Source organism: Vicugna pacos, unplaced genomic scaffold, assembly GCF_048564905.1.
Source record: "Vicugna pacos unplaced genomic scaffold, VicPac4 scaffold_119, whole genome shotgun sequence".
Classification (NCBI taxonomy): domain Eukaryota; kingdom Metazoa; phylum Chordata; class Mammalia; order Artiodactyla; family Camelidae; genus Vicugna; species Vicugna pacos.
The window spans coordinates 27,037-48,865 of NW_027328799.1; the positions used below are offsets into that span (position 1 = coordinate 27,037).

A 21,829-nucleotide genomic window follows, 5' to 3' on the forward strand; every position below is an offset into this window, starting at 1 on the left:
CTTGGCCGCTGTCCACGGAGAGTGCACCGTGATTGGCGTTAATTGACTTCTGGGCAGTAGATCTGTTCGTATAATAGAAATATAGTCCATTGAATTAATCTAGAAACCCTTCCTGCTCCGTTTCTGTCCCTGCTTGCCATGTGACTGCCTGCCCGTGATTGGGCCGTGGAGGAGAAAATGTACTCATGGTTGAACTCTGATATTTCAGTCTGGTTCATAGATTCACGTCTTCTGTTACATTAAAAATTTAAGTTTCTGGTTTTCTTGCATCAGTGTCTCATGAGCTTGGTTAATGTGAAACCAGTCCATGGGAGCCCAGGGATGATGACGGTATAATTTCTGAGCACGTTGAGGCCCTTCTACCCGTGCAGAAGTGGCTGGAGGATGTCCAGCTTCCTCACTGTTTTCCCCCAACAGCATGGTCCTCTCCCACCCCTGGATGTGAGGTTGGGAGCTCTCTGAGTAGGCCAGTCAGAGGCCGAGCCCACCAATCAGAAAATGATGAAGTACCTGGAAGTGGGTTTAATAGAAGACAAGGCTTCCAGGTTGTCAGATGGGCTGTTCGAGTCCATTTGGTGAAAAGCTGTCCACTGTCTGTGGTTGAGCTACTTCTTTGCTGTTGAAAAGTCTGGAGTAGATGAAGGGATTTTAAAAAGCAGAAAGGAGTGATTTCAGGTGGTACGTCCACACCGGTGAGAAGTGATGAATGACCGCCTTTGTGAGTCATAGACAGTCTTACAAACTTCATAAACCAGCTTTAAAAGCTCTTCCATCTGAGTGCACTTCATATGGGGTCCAGATCATCACTGGTCGCACTGTGAGGGCAAGTAACTGATAATGGCAGAAAGGACACGGAGGCATCAAAAAGGTCTCAGTCACTTTCCCTGTTTAAAGGATGCAGCACAGTGTAATATATTTTAGCTGGTTTTTCACTGAACAGTTTTTAGTGTTTTCTGGGACTCCCCAGTGCCCCAAGGTTCCATGCAGCTGGGTGTCCCCTCAGTGCAGCTCTGTCAGCGCTTGCCCTGGGCTGACGCGGTGTCACGGGGAGCAGGACAGTCAGCGTCCCCGGCTCCTCCGAGCTCCGTCTCCTCATCCGCAGAGCCGGGTTTCTCATCTGTGTCTACTTAGTAGGGTTGCTGAGAATCACACGTGATGCTTCAGGTGTGACTTTTAGTTGTCTCTGTGATTGGCATATAGTTAATATTTGATAGAAACACTTGTTTTTTTAGTATAATTGTAGCACCTAGATTGCAGTGGTTTTTAGTCTGCATTTTTTATAACTTTATTCTTATTTTTAAATATGCACTTATTTTTATTTATTTTTTTTGGAGGTACTGGGGACTGAAGCCAGGACATTGTGCATGCTAAGCAGGTGCTCTACAACTGAGTAATACACACCCTCCTTTTCTGCACTTGAAGGTAAATATTGCTATACACAAAATAGCTCTTAAACACCATCATGGGACCTAGTCACTGTATAGACAATTGAACACGTATACTATTTCAATAGGAATAAATGTTTTTGAGACATACATTTCTGAATCTGTTAATGTGCTTAAAAACGATCATAGGTAGCGATAAACACGAATCTTTGATCCAGTACTTCTTAGAGACTGTTTTGCCATCAAGGGAAATTACATTCTACAGAGAAGGCTAATTGGGTCTCTTTGATATTTAGATGGTTTAGCAGATGATGAAGGCTTTCAAAAGCTGACAGTTTTGTATTTTAAAGTAACTACAAAGTTACCTTCTACAAGTTGTATGTACTAAGCTTGTGAAGTGCCCAGTAATCCAGGGGGTATGTGTCTGTGTCTGTGTCTGTGTCTGTGTGAACGTTGATGTGTGTGATTTCAGGAAGGTAGAAAGAAATTCCATATAGATTTCTGATACCTTTCTCCTCCATTTCAAGGTGTTGGCATATATTTACACTAATAAATTGATATTCAGTTGTCATTTGGCATATTGGGAATAAGACTTTCTCATACTTGTTTCAGAAGGATTAGGGAGCATGAGCTTAGGAAATGGGAGGAGATAGAGGCAGGGAGGTTCTTTAAACTTTGTGCAGAATTAGAAACAGTAACTTTTCTCTTTTCTTCTAAAGCAAACTGGCACTGAATTGTAACATACTATTACTCAGAATTGCTTTTCTGATCAGATACATGTACCTCAGATTTTTAAATGCAACATGAATGATGAAATGTGTTTTAGCAGTTATTTTTAAAAGTAGTCTCTTTTCAAGTAAAAGGCTATAGCCTGTTCTTTCTTCTAGCGGTACAAGAAATTCTCATTGTTCTGTTGCAATGATCTATGTGCTTACTTTCTTTTTTTTTTTTCTTTAAGTGCTTTTTTCATTGTGGTTTGAATGAATGTTTAAAATTTCTGGATTTTGATCTTTAGAACATGCTGATTTCTCAGAACTGTTAAAAACCTGATTGTTCACTGCTCCTTGTTTGGTGGGGCACCCTATTGATTTCTGTTGTCTGTTAAAGAGTGAAATTCTTCCTCTAGCCTGCAGATCATTAAGTGAATGGTTTGCAGTGTGCCTTTAAAATTATTTGTATGCATTGAGCATGTTTGTCCAGTGAATTTTAAATTGACTCATTGTAATGACTTTGATTTGATTCTGTGTCTTTTCCTCCTCTCCACAAGAATTTGAATTCTCTGTTGCATTTTGTATACGTGTTCTTAACAGGGGAAGAAATTTTGCATTTTTTACAGAGGTGGGTTTTCCTATCCCCTCTGAATGCCTTCTAAAATTGATACAATAAAAATCAGTTATTGCAGTGCATAATTATTTCATAAATTATTTTTTGGCATAATCAGAAACAATGACCAAGAATGATAATAAAAAATACGAAAACCTTCCTTCCTTTGAAGAATAGAAATCAGGTAGTCAGGCTCCCTCATGCTTTGTGCCTGACACACTTACTCTCATGTCATTGTGTATCATGTCATTGTGTATCATTGTTTCAGGTTTATAGATTTTTGTTTTAACATTTGTGTTGAATTCTTTCTCCAGGCTGATGTTTCCTGTTGGGTTTGTGGAAAGAGTAGAAGGGAAAAAAATACTTTGTTTTGTTTTCAGGAGGCCTGAGTTGATGGGAAAAGAGTTGAGGGTGGGCTGAGGAAAAGAGTGACACTCCCTCTCCTCCTGGTTGAAATTGATAAACAAAGAAATCAATTAAGTATATCGATATTTGACCAAAAGAAGTTAGTGAGCCCAAACTGGCTAGAAATGCACAATGGAAATTACTGAATTCAGCTTCAGAATGAGGTGCTTTACCAAGTAGAAGCAGCTTAGAGCAATCAGAAAATCAGTAATATGATGAGATATAAATGGAATATTATATCTTTTATTGCTGAAACTTTTCTACGTTAAGTTGTGTAGAGCTAAAATTAAGTTTCAATCACCAGGAGTTAAGAGAGTGAGTGGTACTGTAGGATCGTTATTCACGGATGTGCCTAGACCCTGATAGAGTGGCTGAAGATGGCAGGAAAAGACCCACATCCAGGATTTTCATCCTAGGGTGTCCTCCATAATGGTTCCATGTGGAAGCAGATGATTGGGTTAACAAATTGTAACACACCCCAGTCGCCTCTGAATTTTAAGAAGAAAAAATATGCTTTGATACTGCTTTACAAGCAAGTTCCTGTGCATCCTCACTTCAGACTCCTTGCCTTAAAAAGCAGAGACAATGCTTTGCTTGTGTAGTTGAGGTTTTAGATAGCACTCTGCTGGTTGTAAAGCAAGGACTGAGACCCTCAGCTATAAACGCTGGGCTTGTGTGTTGTTAGATAATGTATTATCCCCAAAACAAGGACCTGGCTGGTCTGGTGGTCTGCTTTTTAATGAACATATCTAAAAATGTATCTTGTTCCCCTCACCCCATGACTTCCCTAAAGATACACTAATCCTTTGTACTCATTGTGTATTCTACCATCTCTGCCTCATCCTGTCTTTCCCGAATTTCCTCCTTACTATCTCACAACTGTTAACGAAGTTTTCCTTTGATTATACCCTATAAATGTGGGAGCATTTGAGAGGCTCATGGAGATGGCTCCCTAATCCCTCTCGATTTCTTGACTTTTTCCACAGAGTCTTGAATAATCATTCCTTGTCAGTAAGACTTCTTCCAGCCAGAACCCACAGTTCCAGGTGAGAAGGTTGCAGGCTTTATCTCTCCTACCGGAGGCAGAGACAGAAGAGAATTGAGATATGCTCCCTCGTGATCCCTTCCTGCCCCAGGTCTACTGCAGTTCACCTGCAGCCTTCTGGCCTCTGCTCAGAGGGCCTCTGTCCCAGGACTGACCTCAGCGTTTTCTTCCCTTGTCAATATATCCTGTGCCTTTCAGAACTTGGTCTCTTCTCTGCAATTCACAATTCAAACCTGGCAGATGTGATGGTGGTCAGCGTGCTGGTGGGCAGTCCTTTGGGGACCCCCAGGAGCCATGCTGATTCTCCTTAGTCTCTCAATCGGGGTTACAGAACAGTCGAGCACCGAAGGAAGCCCATTCTCGAGATGTCAACAGAGCATTTCATCACTTTCATTTTATTTTTCAATTTTTGGTGGAGAAATTATTTGTAGTGAACTGTTCCAGGTATTTGCCGCCTGCTTTCCTCATCACCATTCCTTGTTGTCTCTGGTGCTAGTTTTATAAACCAGGTTTCTTCTCTGGTCATTTCTGGCAGCTGGGCTTGCCGAATCCTTGATCTGTATTTGAAACAGAATGCTTCCTCGTGATGTCAAGGTGATTTTCCTATTTCTGAATATTTCGTGTACACTCAGCAACTGTTTCAAGTGAAATGCTCTTGTCCAATTTCGGTTAACTCACATTTGCTGATCTCCTGCTTTCATGCTGAGAGCAGTTTCTTTTTCCTCTAATAAAAGTTAGCAATTTGCATTTACTATGGAAGATACTGGCCCAAGGTCCTTTAGTTCTTAAGAGTTTTAATACAATTCACCCATTAAAATGTACATCGGTTTTTACTCTATGCCCAGAATTGTGCATCCCATTCAATCTTAGAATATTTTCATCCCCCCAACAGGAAGCCCTGTACGCATAAACAGACATTCCCATCTTGCCCATCCTCCCCCAGCCCCAAGGAGCCACTTTTCTCTCTGTGGATTTGCCTGTGCTGGACATTTCATGTAAATCGAGTCACTTCATATAAGTGGAAACGTCTATTGTGACTGACTTCTTTCACACTGAGTAACGTTTTCAATATTTGCTCATGTTGTGGCCTTAGTCACTATTCTATGCTATGCTATTGCTGAATAACATTCCACTCTATGGCTGGGCCCCACTGTTTACCCATTCATCAGGTGATACGCATTTAGGTTGTTTCTGTTTTTGGCTGTGATGAGTAATGTCGCCGTGAACACTCATGTGGTATTATTTATGTGGATATTTGTTTTCAGTTCTCTTACGTGTGTGCCCAGAGAGCAGAATTGCTGGGTAAGTCAGAAACGAAATGTTCAACTCTCTGAGGCCCTGCCAGGCTGTTTTCCAAAGTGGCCACGCTGTGTTACATCCTCACCAGCAAGGGCCGCGTGCTCCGCTTCCTCTGTGTCCTCTTTAGTGCTTGTTACGCTTTTTTTTTATTATACCCTATTGTAGTGAGTGTGAAGCGGTTTCTCCTAGTGGTTTTGACTTGATTTCCCTTACAGCTAATGCTATTGAACATCATTACATTGTGCTTTATGGACATTTGTATATTTTCCTTGAAAAATACCTTTTCAGATACTTTATTAACCTTTTACTTGAGTTGCCTTTTTATTGTTGAGTTGTAGGGTTTTTTTTTCCTTCATTTTGAGATACAAATTCCTTACCAGATAAGTGATTTGAAAAAATTTTCTCCTCTGTGTTGTTGTTTCACTTTCTGGATGGTGCCCTTTGAAGCAAAGTTTTAAATTTTGATGAACTGCAATTTGTCTCTGTTTTCTTTGTTTCTTGTGCTTTTGGGGTATTATTTAAACTCTGAGGTATTTTATTTAAGCTTTTATATATAAAATAACTTAATTCTTAGGACCGTTATAGGAGATGGGTGCAGTTGTTGTCCCCAGTCTATGGATAGGAGACTGAGATGCAGAAAATTTCACTGAAATATCAGTGTCACATCTACCTAGTGCTTTGGGATTTCAGACCCTCATGTTTGTCCCCAGCATTTGTGATCTTCACCACCATGCTCCACTACTGCCTGGAATCGTTAATGAAAATGACTTTCATTTTTTGATTTCTTGTTAGTTTGTTTTCTCATTGGGGACCTCATCTCCTTATTTTCCTTTCGGATATCAGTGTAGATTTATTTTAGGTCTCATGTAGGCAGAAGCATTGCTATCAGTTAACTTCTTTATTACTCACTCTCCAGTGATGATTGTTGCTAGTTGACCTAACCAAGTCATGCTTAAGTCTTTCCTGCTAATGACACTAAAAACAGTCATGACTTATAGAATGCTCAAAGAAAGTACTTGATTGATTTTATTTTGCTACCCAATCAAACCAATCAAGTAAAAACCCCAGTGTTGACACAGACTATAAGCCCTCCAGAATAGGATCACTGTCTTCCTTCTGTTTCATTTATTTGGTCACAGTGTCTGGATAGTGACTTGCTGTCCAGCAGTTTTGTGAGGATATGGTGCTCGTGAATCATTGTAAGGACAGAATTTTGACAACAGACTGTGTTGTTCATTTCACAAGGGAAAAGATAATATAGAAATACTGCTCAGATCTATTTTAAAATTAAGCTTGGAATTTTGAGAAGAATTCAAGAAACCATACAAAGCTCTTTTTCAATAATTTTAGATCTATCTTAGACACATATGGTTACATAGCAGAGTAAGTTATCAAGTACATTTGACAATAGGAGTGTAATATTGATTATTTGTTTTAGTTGAAATATTCTACCTGGGATAAAGTAATCAGTGCCCATAAATGAACAAATATGTTTGTATTTCTATGCAACATGGGAGCAGAGTTCATGTTTCTATATAATATGTATGACTGTGTGTTTTAATCTGTCTGTCAGTGTTTTTATAGTTTTTCAGCAATGTTGTAACTTCAGAATTCTTCTAACATATTCACTCCCGATACTACTGCAGTTTGTACTGTGTATCCTATCTTATGCATGGGATTCCACTGTCCCCTCAGTGAGGAATTTCCTCTCCTATTGAGCTAGTAGCAGAGTTAAAGGAACAGTGATTTCAAGGCCTTTGCTCTCCACGTGTTCGCAGTTTCCTGTCAATCACGATTTTCTCTTTCTTGTGTTTTCATTGTGCAATTAGAATTTTTGAAAATAATTATTAATATGTTTCACCAGTCTCCCTAGAAATTTGATGTGTTTGTGCTTTTCAGTTTTCAATTTATGAAAATTGTAAATGCAGACTTGTTTTTAAGTAGTCCTTTTTCACTAGATATTTGTTTACCTCTTTATAGTTAAAACAATTTTCCCCAATGAATGAATCGGTGTGCATGTTTTAAAAGATACTTTAGTTTTTATTTTTCTTATTCTAACAGGTATATTCGTTGTACAGAATTTAGAAAATAAGGATAAACACAATAATACCTTAAAAATGGCCTCTAATCTCACTTGTAGATACAGTTGTAATGTTTGAAATTGAGAATTACAAGTCCTCTCACTTTGTTCTACTCTTTCAGGTACGTTTTGGTTACTGAGACCCTCGAATTCCCATATGAATTGTAGCAGAAGCTAGTCAGTTATTGCTGAGGAGCCCGCTGGGATTGTGATCAAGACCACGTTGTATGTGTGCTTCACTCTGGGGAGCACTGCCATCCCAAGAATATTGTCATGTGATCCAGGAATTTGCGTGGTTTGTCTTTCCAGGTATTTAGGTCTTCTTTAATTTATTTCAGCAATGTGTATGGTTTACATAGTATTATTTTACTTTAATTTTTGCCTTTATACTGAGGACAATTGTGCAAGGTACCAAGATTAGAATTGTACTATAGCCCCGCAACTTGCTGCCACCATGGACGCTGTGGTCTCTCTTTGCCCTTTGTAAAATCTCGCACAAAATAGGACCTAAGTAACTCTCTCTTGAAAGAATGATTATATGATTGCTGGATGATGCTTGAGAGTCCTTGTGATGATGTCTTTTTCCCAGGCTTTCCCCTCTTCTTAAATATGCCCTTTCTCTTCCTTTCCTCCAGCCTGGGTTTCAGCCTGCCTGTGGCATTGATTTTCCTTGTCTGTGGACTCTTCTTTTCACTAGTTCATGATAATGTTACATGTCGGCTGTGGGAACTTGCTAGATGTCAAGAAAGAGCAAATCCATTGCATGCTAGTATTTTTAGAGTGTGTTATTGAATTATCAATTGAAATTAAATCAGGCTGACCCATTGAGCCATCCCCTGAGCTCTTTTTGCCTTCCTACAGGTGATACTGCTCTCGTTGCTGCATGTGCCCTCCCCCCAGACTTAGTTTTGGAGTTGAGTAAATCACCATCACTGGAGCCCTCTCTTTAAAAGATGAAGAGAACATTTGCTCCTTCTCCCTGCTTGGGGACTTGGATGAGATGAGGTAACAGATAAAGAATGAAGCCCCACCTCATTCTGACCACTGCTCTTTCCGTTCATTTCTCCAGGGGAAGAGTACAATTCAAAAATATAAAGATTGTGAGCTAATGAAATATACAAGACAACCGATCATTTATTAAATACACTTTCATGCCAGAAACAAATGTATTATACACACAAAAAGCACATAAATTACGGTAGTACTGTGGTTACAAACGTGGGCCGATTTCGAGTCCTGCTCTGGAGTGACAAGTCCTGTGAAATGGAGAACTTGTAGGTCGGCTTAGCCTCTCCCGGACTTTTTTCTTTCCTGCAGAGACAGGGCTCGCTAGTCATCCCTCCCCCGTAGAGGTGCTGTGGGTTGTAAACGACGCGCGTGGGCAGGCCAAGCACAGCTGCTCGTTCCTCGTAAGTGCAGGATAGCACAGCTTTTGCGGTTACGGCTTTATGATCGCACCGTGTAGACCCTCAGTGCTCCGAAGGGATGCCTTGCGGATTGGAGATGGGATTCTCACTTCTGTAAATACCCAAAGATTGTGTTATTGAGCCTTGCTGATATAAATCTATTCTTTAGAAAGTACATAATGTAGATATATTTTTCAAACATGCATGCTTTTTTTCTTTTATTATTTATACTTCTACCCTCTCATCACATGGTGTGACTTTTGATGGAATCCAGGAAACAGTCCTAAGCCACCTGCCTCTTCACACTTCTTCGTGATGGTTTTCTTCCTTGACTAGAAGAGGGTTTTGCATAGGAAATTTTGTTTGCTCCCCTTCTCTTGGAGTCTTCCTGTTTGTCTGCCCATCTCTCACCTGTCCATCTGTCCATTTCTCTACCCACTCATTCTTCTGACTTGTTCCAAGAAGCACTTCAGGCAGCTTACAGAAGAACAGATACCAAATAAACAGGTGAGAAAATGGGGCCAAGTTCACAAATTGAGGCTCGGAGTTGAGCCTGTGTGAGAGTTGCAGGCGTGAAACACACGCCTCTGCCTTGTGACTTATAAGATAGACAGCATCAATGTGCCTGAGGCTCCCAGCACACACAGGGAAGCAGGGTTTGTGGGAGATGCTCACTGGCTGTGAAATAAATAAGTGGCTTAGGAGAAGCCCAGCCTTTCCAAATACTAAGACTTAGGAGAATATATTGAGTGTCTTCCAAAATCTGAGTATTGCATCTTTTCTTTTTCAGAGTTTTATGTATAGCTGGTTTACATTCTATACCTGGAAATTTCTCCAAAACTGCTGCCCACGTGAGTCCCATGACTCGGGAATGGGGTGGTTCTGCTCATTGACGGGTGTTGGCCAGAAACGGAAAATGACAGCCTCAAAGGAGCCTGGGATTTGTCAGTTATGTTTTGTCAGTGCTGTAGATTTCAGAAAATGCTTTTACCGTTTCTCTCCATCTGAGGAAGCAGCGTGCTCTCTTCCCAGCATCAGGAGTTCAGGGTCTCGGGATGGTGGGGGCTGACTGCACTGCCGTAAAGACAGCTGAGCTAGTCACTGCATGTGTGGTGCTTTCACGTAGTGCATTTCATGTTTTTTAAAAGGTTTCAACAGGTAGTTAATTAACTGAGTTAATTAACATTTAATAAATATGAGGCTTTTTTGAAAAGACAGTTATAGGCAGAATATAAGTTGTGAACACTTTAAAAATGGCTTCATTACTGAAATTTCAGTAAGGAAGATTCAGTTTATCTTATTTACGCCTCTCTTTAAAAGTAACAAAGAAACAAGACAGAAAAAGCAGAGGATTACTTCTGTTCTTCCTCTCGGCTTGCAGGTGCCCTCACCTCCAGTGGCATCCATCCAGACCCCAGCACTGACACTGGCCATGCTCAGAAATGCCTCAGCCCTGAAGACACAACTGACAAATGGAAGGGAGCCGCGTCCTGTTACAGCGGGTGCTCTCACTTTGTGGGTCCTTATGTAACTGCGTGGTGTTATTCAGGATCGCCCTTTCTACACTGTGTGACGGTGCTGCGGTGTCTCCTAGTTATTTGTTTCTGTAACTACTCATGTATTTTTTCCAATGTGTGGTACTAGACATCTAAAAATGCATTTTTCAGATGAAAAATAATGTGTATTTAATATAAAAGTCTGAAAAAAGAGTCAAAAGGTTCTATCCTGGTCCCAGTACTCAAAGATAATAATTAACACTTTAACATTATTTTCGTTTCTTTTCATCAGTGTGTATCAGCTCTGTCATAAAAACCAGTGAGCACTGTTTACTGTGTGGAGACCTCCATTTTCCATTCGGCTTATTACACATTTTTCTACAATATTCTATCTCCCCTGACATGATTTTTAATGACCAGTATAGCATTCTGTTTTGTGGAGGCATCGTCCATTTTACTTTGTACTTAAGTAAATTCCAAGTATACTTAATTGAAATCCTGAAAAGAGAACTGTGGTGGTACCGAAAGTCCCCTACTTCCCTTCCCCTTTTTTCCTGAGAGTAAAAGCTGCTGACAATGTGGAGTATATATTTCATGACCTTTATGCCTTTGTCATATATATACACACATACATACACGTATATGAGAAATCTATGTATATGTGTGTGTATATATGCTTTATTGAAAAATAAGGCCATACTATATGTTTTCTGTAGCTCGGTTTATTCACTAACGTATATATCATAGACCTCCTCCCACTCCAGACTCACCCGGTCCTTTCAGATAGAGTAAAGGGGTCTCCTGATGTGCAGGTTTGGTCTCTTGTGTAACGACACCTTTCGTGGGAGAGTACTGTGGACAAGGCCTTGGACCACGCCGAAACGCTGCAACTTTAGTGCCCACAGCTCTCCGTGATTTACCGCATCATTGTCTTGATGGTGAACACTTAAGTTTTCTCCATTTTCCACTGTCAGAAAGGGTGTTTGACTGGCATCCTTCTTGTACAAACATTTCTGTGATCTTGTATGAGTATTCCTTTAGCTAAGGTTTCTGGAAATTTAGTCCTTGGATGTGACAACTTCATACATCACAGGATGCTTTCAAGTGAATCTTGAAATTCCTTCTCCTGTGGGGAATGAAAAGATGTAGAATAACTTATGTAACCAATTCTCTATCGCTGGATATGATTTCACTTCAGCATTTCTTCCCACCATTGTAAACAGTGCTGTGCAAATGTTCTGATGAGTACATCTTTTTGAACTGATTTTTTCTAAATGTAACGATTCCTAAAAGTGGAGTTCAGCCTGTGTGCACACACGTTTTTCAGAGTTTACATATCCATTGACATGTCATCCTCCAAAAGATCGCTCACAGTTTGTTGTCTCAAAGATGGACACTAGCTATAATATCTTTTAAACATATTTGCCAATATGACGAGCAAAATGATTTTCATTATTTTAGTTTGCACTTGATGACCAGTGAGGTTTTGAGCATTTTTCACTCATTAGCCATCTGACTTTTAAAAAGTGAATGATCCCTTTTGTCCTTTGCAAACATTTAAGTGGGGGAGCTTCTTGCTGCTTTGTGACAGCTCAATGTGTATTATGAACATTAACCCCTTGTCTTCATCAACATGTATCAGAGAGCTTTTACTTGTCATTTCTTGCCTTTCATTTTGTTCAGTAGGTTCATTATTGTTGTGGCCCAAAATAATCTTAAGATAGTAAATGTCTTCTTTTTGGGTTTTATTCTTAGAAATGCTTTCTTATAATGGTATAAATTTCTTCTGTAGGTTTTTTTAATCTCTAAGATGGAGATGATAATGGTACTTGTTACAGTGAGGAGAAGCTGAATTGATATGAGCAAAGAGTTGTATTTGCTCTTATTAGTACTTTCTAATATTTACATCATTTTCTGTAATTTTTCTTGTGGTCATTTTGACGGGAATAGAATTTGTTTTTTCCAGGTATTCTCTGATTGTAACAAGACAATTATTAAATTCATACTTTGCTTTTTAATTTGAAATCCCACCTGTAAAAAATACTTATGTATACTAGAGTCTCTTTTTGAGCTCATGATTTATTTCTGTCAATCTTACTTTCTTACTCTAGCACTATATCTTACATATTGTAAAAATTTATTTAATATATTATAGTGCGAATTTTTTGATTCTTTTTTCGATCCCTAAATTTCTTGGCTTGTATTATGACTTTGTTATTCCTGAAGAATTCTAATATAATTTTTTCAAGTTAAAAAAAAACAGATAAGTGTTGTCATGGGATTTTTTAGTAATTTTGAATTATCTTTAGGAGAACGTACATCTTTAAAACTGCTTTCCTCCATACAAAAGGTTGATGTCTCTACTTTCACACTTTTACTTTACCCCTCAGTACAGTCCTGTACTTTCTCCATGTACAACATGGGCATTGTTTTTGAGTTTATTCCAGATTATTGTTGATGTTTTTGTTAATTTTTTAAGTGAGAAATTTTTGCTATTATATTTTTTAACTGTTAAAACTGACACCTAGGAAGGCAGATTCGGTTTGTAAATACTCACTTTGTAACTTCTCATTTAAAATTGTAAGTATTAAGTACTTGTTACAGAATCCTTTCTTTTCTGTTTTTAAAAATTTGTTTCCAAGATTCTCAAAATGGTCATAGCTAAGTAGTATAGGTGGGGAGACAGATGGAGAGAGGTTGTGTGGCTCATGTACAAACTGTGAGCACTTTCGTGGCTGCCTTTATGCTGGAAAAGCTGATAAACAGTCCAGCTTAAACCAGGGTGGCTTTGTATGCACTTGAAATCCAGCTTTCCTGCCTGTATGGTGAAGCCTGGTAGGCGTGTCAGGTAGATGATCAAGGTCGAATGGAGGTTATTGGCTGCACAGGGCACTGTGTCTGAGAATTGGAGACCATCGCCATGGGAAATGCTTGGTGCCAGGAACAATGCAGAGGAGCTGGGGAACCTTGTGTTAAGGATTTTCCAGCCCTGGGAGTGGGAATATCAGACTCTGCATTCAGATCTGAGTTTGAATTCATCCTCTTTAGTTTACTTGTCCTCTGACTTTTGTCAAGCTATATACCGTCTTTCACTTCCTGTTTTCTTGTCTCTCAAATTAGGAGAATTACATCCTGCTGCTAGAGTGTTTGATCAGGTTAAATAATTTGTGTCTATAAGATGTCACATACAGTCACAAGCTCAGTGAGAAATGGGCTGTCGCCTGTTCTTCTGCAGCTCAGTGCTTGACAAGACATGGGGGAAAGCCAGTCCCTAATTTGTGTGTGATGCAAGTAGGAACAAAATTAATGTCTTGCCTTTCCCTAGCAGTATTCTTACAGCTTTGCTTCATTTACTTCTTTCCTCCTTTCCTTTCCCCTTTCCCATCCTCCACCAAAAGAGCCTCTCAGAAAAATAGATTCAAATTACTTTAAAGGTTGGCTCATCCTCATGAAATCATAGTATCATAAAAAAAACTGTGCAAATCCCAGAATATATTTTATATGATTTACACACACACATGTGCGTGCAAACACACACACACACAAAATCAGTCTACCTCCCACTTGCAGAGGGAGAAGGTCCACTTTTTCTGAGTTTTCATTCACAGAGAGTGAGAACAATGTCTCTTACACAGACTTTCACCAGGATTCGTGCATGGTGTTTTTAATTGAATTTCGGCTTTGTAGCCATAGATATAGTCTCCTAATAGAAGAGAGAAAGTGGAGACATAGACATTCTGCTGAGATATTGGTGTCATCATATTTTAGATGTAAAGGACTTAAGACAGCATAGAGTCGCAACATTTTATGGGTGAGAATCCATGATGTTGTAACTTAGACAAGAACCTGGGTCTTCTGCCATCTTGTCCAAGCGGGTGAAGAGGCAACTGGGCAGGGGATAGTAGGGATCCTTCCTGCTTCACTTCCATGTTCTTGCTAGTTTTCATTTCAGCTGCCTTTAGTTTATGTTCATGAGGCCACTCATGGGAAGGTCACTCTGTCCTGATAGAATGAGTTTCTTATCAGCGAAAAGCTCTGGACCCACTCATATTTCCCAGAGTTTTCTGCTGACCTGCTGACACTTTATATAATTGAGACCTAAGAAACTACTGAATATAAAATCCTTATTGTTATCGTTTCCCCTCGAGTTCCATAGGAATGGGGTGCTGTCTCAGGCTGTCTAAAGCCAGATCTGAACAAAGATAGGGTGATGGGCTGTGCTGCTGGACCTACACAGTCGAAGGGGATTTCCACCTTAGCTTTAGAATCAGGCAGATTAGTTCAAATCTTGCCTTTACCAATTATTATCTTTGTGTCTTGGGGGAGAAACTGTACTTTTTTGTGTCCAAATTTGTTTATCTGTAAATAAGTTCAGTATTTATTTTAAGGTTTCTGTTTTAGAATTGAATGAGCTAATTCATTCATTTATACCTAAAATAGCGATCGCATGGTTCTATGCTGGTGCCTTGGTAGTTGATTACTAAGGGACTCGGCAGTGAGAATGGGGGTGGGGGACCCCTGGATAATAGAGCTTATATTCCAGGATATGCTTGTAAAAGACTGGATGTGCAGTAGATTTTTAGTAAATATCTACTCCTTTCCTAATCTGCATTGATTGTTTATATATCTTTATACAAATATATTAACAATTTTTATTGCAATTTAAATATTTTTGTAGTATTTACATTATGTAGCTATAAAAATACATGAAATAAAATGATTTGACTTTTATTTTCTTTTCAATAAGCAAAACAAAATAAAATAGAAAAGAAAAAATTCTTGAGGGAGTAGAAATAATTTTATTTCTGTGGAATCAATTCCGTATAATAGGTCTTTGTCATGTTGTTAAACAGCATATAAAATTGATAGGTTGTGACATACTGGAAATGAGGAAACAGTGGAGACATACTACCTCTAATGCAGTCATTTTGTTACCAAGTCCAAACTCGTTCTGCTTGCTGCATGACAGGCCAATAAATGGGGAGATGAGATGTTGGAGTAAGGAATAGTGACTTCATTTGAAAATCTGGCAGACCCAGAAAATGGCATATTGATATCCAGTAGAACTCTCTTCCCCAAAGCAGAATTCAGTCTCCTTTTATACTAAAAAGCGGCGGGGATGTGGTTGGTTGTTGCAAACTTCTCGCTGTACGAATTGTTTGTCCTTGGAATCCTTTGTTCCTGCAGCTGTCCATGGTGGGTCAAATTAAGTTGCCCCCGTAAAACCTCCAAATAAAAGAAAGGTTATTATCTATTTTGCCACTTGCCATCTGTACATAAGTGTAGAAGAGCTAATATCCTTAAAGATCAGAGCCCGGAGAATAGGCTGTCCTGGATATTTCAGGCTAAAGGCAACTTTTTTTACAAAAGGTGCAGAGATAGCAAGTCGGAGCCTAGAAAACAAGGTACAGGTTTAAAGCCAAACGAACACATCTAACATGGAGTCAAATTTGTTCTTTTCTTTTACAATTTCTTTTTCTAACTCATAAATAATTTTAGTAAGAAACATGAGAAATTTTTTTTATTTTTGCTTCTTAATAACGGATTACAACTACACTTTAGTGAGCAGGGATGCTGTGCGTGCCTTGGGGTCACAGCAAACTCTTGTTGGGGGTGGTCGACCCTGTAACATACCTGATGTCCCGTGAGTGTTGGTGAGGGTCCCCCTAACCAGGGGCTCTCTTCAGGAACCACCATATGGGCATTGACCTCTGGAGACCTCTTTTTCAGCTGCAGGAAATTTTTTCAGATTTTGTGATGGAAAAATCTCTCCAGCTGCAGATAATCAGGGAATAAAGGAAGAGGAAAAGGGCTTGAAGTAGAGTAGAAGAGAAGGACAGAATATCAGGGAACGTGGGGGCTTGGCAGCGGGGCCTCGGGAGAGAGAGGAGCAGAGGTGTGGAGGGTCCCGGCTACGGAACCAGCTCCTGCACCTTTCCCCGCACCCAAGCCACACAGCTTTTAATTGGGCCCAGGACTCCCTCCTGTCTGGATGTCACCCTGGGCAGAACTTTGAGAATCGAAGCTAAGGGGTGGTCAACACTCACCTAGGGGGTCACTGAGGACTTTGCTCAAGTCCACATTGACTTTTCCAGTCATGTGCCTTCACCTGTTCTTTATCTCAGGATCTGAGAAGCAGGAGCAAGGAACTCATGGAGAGATCCAGGAAGATATCTGACTGTGTTAAGAGACGACAGTCACAGTGACACGTGGAGCGAAGACACTTGCAGTAAAGTAAAATAACTTCACAACTATTGCATCAGAGCTGCAAGTGTGAGAGAGCCTAAGCCTGTCTCAGAGTGCAGGGGACAAGAGAAAAGGAATGGTAAAATTACCACTGACATTTGAAATTTTGTTAAAAAGAATGCTACTGTTAATTGTATCACTTGAATGTATGCAGGTGTTTTTCTATGAGCATTCATAGGTTCACAAAACCCCACCAGCCACTCTTGCTCCCATCTGGTGTGGGCTTTCTCAAGCACAGTGCCCTTCCTGCTTGGGTGGGCCACGCTGCTGGTCCTCGCCTGGGGCCGCACTGCTACAGGACACTGAGTCCCCGAGGCACGACCTGGGATACATGACAGGAACATCTCTGCTCTTGGCTGAGGGCCTCCGTTTCCCCCTGCAGTGTAAGAATGCCGGTGACTCAGTTAGAAGCATGCATCCAAGCCATCCTTCCGTGTCATCACCATCTAGAAGCGGTGCCTGAATATTCTGAATTTCTGCAGAATGTTGTTTACAATCACCTTGAACAAGTGAGTGTGTGTCCTCTTTCAAGTGGAGGAATTACTGCCATTTTCCTGGAACTTACTCACCAGTAGTCCATCTGATTTTTCTGTGCTAGGATTCAGTATAGCCTGCTAATAACTCTGCAGTCAGATCTTGAAACCCTGATGAAGAGGATTATTTATTTTCTTTCCTTATATGATAGTATTTTACTTTCAAAATTCTGAGTTTTCTGTTCTTGGAGGAATTTTTTTGGGGTTTGGAGAAACAACTTTGCTCTTACCATCTTTGTGACCTGTTGCTATATGCGTCTCACCTGTCTTCTGTCACTTGTGAGGCGGTTCCATTTGTGACCCTGTCCGGGTTATTCATGGTATAAAACATAAAATCTGTAAAAGTACAGAACCCTTTTACTCCGAAGACATTCCACAAATACTCCTTTAATCTGGGTGTGGTTTTAACAAGACACAAACATTAGAACATATACTTGCAGGTTGCCAGTGCAAAATCCCCAAATGAATAGTCTAGCTCAACATCTAAAATCTTTCTTATCTACCTTGGATATATATGGATAAGTGAAGCAGTTTGCTAAGAACCCAAGACCAGGTTTAGGATACAGGCTGATGTAGCTCAGTGGGTCCTCCCAAGCTGATGCTCTGCCAGAGAGTGGGGTTGAGGGGAGAGGGCGTGCCCTGCCCTCCATGAGCTGACAGTTTCATGGCAAACACCTTCACAAGGTGAAGAAATTGGAGTTTCTTCTATGAACAGTGGGTCTGAAAAGAGCCCAAAAAGCATGGGAGTGACACAATCCCATTTGTCTCAAGTAGGGGAGAGTGGCTGTGGGGCCACTTGGGAGACTCGTGAGTCCAGGTGGGCAGTGTTGGTGGCTTCCACTTGAGCGGTAGGATAGTGGGTAAAAGCGAACAGATTGAAGGCATGTTTAGATGGTAAAAAGAAAGATTTAAAGCTGTCTGTGAAGGTAGGATGGAGTAAGGCCCAGGTTTCTGGGTGGATTAATGAGTTAAATGATGGTCCTTCTGTGTTCTGAGGAGGGAAAGCTGCAGAGGGATTTCTGGGGGAAAACTGATGAGTTCAGCTGTGGGTAAAGTGAAAGGTTGTTAGATGTGTGGTCTGGGATCTCAGGTGAGAGCCAGTAGTGAGTAGGGAGAGGGGAGAGAGACTTTCAAATAATTTTATCTTGTGAACATACATATAAGGATGAGTAATGACACACTTAACCCCTCTATATTCTGTATTTAAAACCCAGTAACATTTTGCTATATTGGTTGCAGGGGTTCTTAATTTTTTAATACAAATAAAATAAATAGAAACAAAATAGTGGAGTTAATGAATATCTTAGAGTTGATGTGTGTCCTTGTATGTATTTTGATTTCTCATCTTTATAAACATAATCTACAAAAAGTTAACTTGCTTAGAATAAGAGTTAAACACAGGGACATGACACACTCTGTTGGGGGTTGAAGGTGATATCTTTGGCAAATTATATAGCCTCTCTTTGCCTTTGTTGCATCTTCTGTGAATGCCCCCGTGCCCCTCATCACAGCTGATTTCCTAGACTAGAAGTTGGGAGGGAGGCTGCTGAAGGGAGTAAGAGGTGGCAACTGCTAGGAACAAAGAAGACAAAGACAAAAACAGATTAAAGCCGAGAAACTGAGTCCTAATACCCTCAAAGGAAAAATAATCCCGCAGTGTTTTGAGCCACTTATCGTAAGGGAAACAAAATCACGTGGATCCAAATCTCTTGAGCATATGTATATTGTGGGTGGGAGGGTATCATCAGAAAAGGGTTGAGAAGAGGCTTTTTGGTTTCCCTTAACGTTTTCAGTAAGAATGGGGTGCAGAAGCAAAAACCACCCGCTACACAGTAGAAGGTGTTGTTTTGTGCGAAACTGACCAAAGTTTGGAAACCAGTCATCAGTGGTGCTGGGAAATGAAGAGGCTTCTGGATTGGGTGGGGCACTTGCTGTGACTTCCAGGTGACCTGCTGGCTGGGGTCTGTGAGGCGGGCAGTAGGTTTGCAGTGTGACCTGGGCATAATCCCTGGCTCTGAGGCTGCTGGTCTGACTAGCAGACCTGGGCAGATGCAGTCCTATTGGGGCATCTCGCGATGTGGCCTGGGACACCTGCCAAGCTGAGGGCGAGAGGAGGGATCCCCTAAGGGGGTGTCCCTGTGAAGAGTAGAAACGTCCTCCTGCAGGGGAGGAAGAGCCTCTGAGCAGCGGGCCGGATGCACAGGCAAGAGCAGCCTGAGCACGGAGATTTCGGGGACCTGGAAGTCATAAAGTGGCCCGAACAGCCTTGTTCCTGAGAAACTGGAGGGAAAAGATGCTGCAAATGCAGGCTAATTTCAGACCCTGTGGTGGGTCATGAGTGATAGGAAAGAACTGGTCAGGCAGGCACGAAAGAACCCTGTGGTTGTCCCAGTTGGGGCGTCACACCAGAGGGAGGAGCAGAGTTATAGACTTTGTCACTTTTTATCTGTGTGACTTTGAACAATAACACCCCACCTCTCTATATATATATCTTCATCTGTAAAGTGACAGAGTGACAACTCGTGTCATCAGAAGGCTTAGTTTAGCTCTGATCCTCATTGTCCAGTCCTGTCAGTGCTGCCCTGCAAGGTTCTGCAGTGGGTGCTCTTACCCTGAGATGGGAGGGCGTAGAAGGGCATTGTAGCACCCGAGGGCAGGAAGGGGTTGCTTTAAAAGCAGACATGTAGCCTCCTGCAGCTGCAGACCTACAGGCAGTTTGGTTTATGGTCGTGGAGAGGACTTTGGAGGTCTTAGCATCGTCTTAAGACTTGTTTTCCCTTGGGGACCTGATTTGCCTTTGCAGATTAATGTTGAAGATTTGGGCTTCTGGCAAAGCTGTTTTCAGAGATGGGTATATATGTAACATATAGTATAAAATGAAAGGTTTTATTTAATATTTGGGACTTTGTAGCTGTAGGGAACAGCTCTTTTGACCTGGTCTCCACGGAGGACACTAGCGGTCGGCAGAGCGTGCGGGAGGGCAGGCAGCCTGCAGTGCTGCTGCGGGGGTTCTCCCCAGCAGGACGCTCTGCTGAGTTGACTCTTCTCTGAGTTTGGTTGCCAGAGGAGCAGACAGCAAAGTAATGAGTTCTGGTGGGATTGTATAATGACAGGAAGAAAGAGGGAGCCGTAGTTCTTAGGGACTACTACACTCTTTTGGTTCCTGATCCAGTGTGTCCCATTACACAATTGATGAGTTGTGTCTATTCTGGGACTTGATTGAAATAAACGTGCAGCCTGAATATTAAGAGTTATGTTTTATTTGTCAGAAGGACTCGAGCCAGGATGACCGCCTCTCAGAACACTCTGAGGGACTGCTCGCAAGAGTAGGGGAGAAGCTAGGATTATATAGGAGCTTTACAACAAAGACCAGGTAGTCAGAACAATAAAACATTGCTTGTTATCTAAAGAAAGCCAGGTATCTCAAGTTCATGAATTTAATGCTTTTCAATATATGGGAGGAAGCCAACATTTGGGCTGACTGAATATATACTTTAGACAAGCACCTAGCTATCTAGGGCCAGTAATCTGTCCTTTCTTATTCTGAGTCTGCTCAGAGGGCACCGTTGTGAATGGCTGCAGGCCTGTCTTCACTGGGGGGTGGCGGCAGCCGCTGATGACTTGTTTTCAGCATTCTTTGTTTAGTGACATGGTTGCAATATTTTCATTCAATTTGTAGTGTTTTCATTCACAGAAAATTATGGTATTACCCTGATTATGGATAATCTGGAAGCTTGGAATGGAACCGAGATGGAATTACTGCAGGTAACTTCTACTTTAATAAGCCATGTGTAAACATGAACACGGAGGAAGCATACAAAAGGATTCGGTGGTGAATGGGAAGGGTTTCTGCACGTTACAGGAGAAGGCAAGGCAGAATTCCTCTTCTTTGTGGGCAGGTATGTGAGTCCAACTTTCCTTTCTGAAGTGCTTTCTGAGAACAGTTTATGGTAATTAAGGAACATTGACAAACGGTGACACACATTGCATTTAAGAGCTGGCTGGCTTCAACTTGGGTATTGGACAGGTGGAATTCATAGGCAGTGGTCAGGTGGATGGGACAGAGATGGAGCCCAGGCCTGGGCCCATATTCAGGTTGAAATCGCCATTTACTCACCATAGCGCCTTGGACTTGAATGTAACCTCTCTTAAACTGATGGTGAGTCTGTGAAATGGGCATGATAATATTCGTTACTTCCTGGGCTTGTTGTAAGTTCTGAAGATTATTATAGCACACATGAAGCACTTAACACACTGACACTTAGCAGTGTACACTTTGTTCGACCACCACGCTTGGTGTGTGTCAGAGCCTTAAAGGCAGCATATGTCTGTTTAGGATGCACTGGTAGCCCCTTGGCTAGTTTGTGAATTTGGTGATTTCCTTTAATACTTGTAACTCTGTGTGCCATGGGCAGTTATTTTTATGGACAGATGAGGAATCTCAGGGTAAAAAAGACTGTGTAATTTGCCCAAAGTCAGACCATAATTTTGTGTGCAGGGGCCTCGGTTCAGCATGGGCTCCTGGGCCTTCTGCTCTCTCCGTTCAGCACCAGAGCCAGATGTGGGCTCGGCTGTTTCCCAGCCCAGAATATCCGGCAGGCCACAAGACAC

At 41.1% G+C, this 21,829-nt stretch overlaps 1 protein-coding gene across 3 annotated transcripts in view; it reads left to right on the plus strand.

Moving 5' to 3' along the window:
- Positions 1-21,829, plus strand: part of LOC140695007 (trafficking protein particle complex subunit 9-like) — a 48,942-nt gene that overhangs the window by 14,254 nt on the left and 12,859 nt on the right. Inside the window, exons 1-4 of one of the 3 annotated variants that reach the window (XM_072957982.1) lie at positions 10,378-10,549; positions 16,565-16,764; positions 17,068-17,194; positions 20,913-20,983. In XM_072957982.1, the coding sequence (XP_072814083.1) occupies positions 20,936-20,983 (48 nt within the window). In that variant the 5' untranslated portion in view covers positions 10,378-10,549; positions 16,565-16,764; positions 17,068-17,194; positions 20,913-20,935. Of the gene's footprint in view, positions 1-7,659; positions 7,847-10,324; positions 10,550-16,564; positions 16,765-17,067; positions 17,195-20,661; positions 20,984-21,829 lie in introns of those variants that run through there. The other 2 variants (XR_012070684.1, XM_072957983.1) reach the window with 2 other exon arrangements.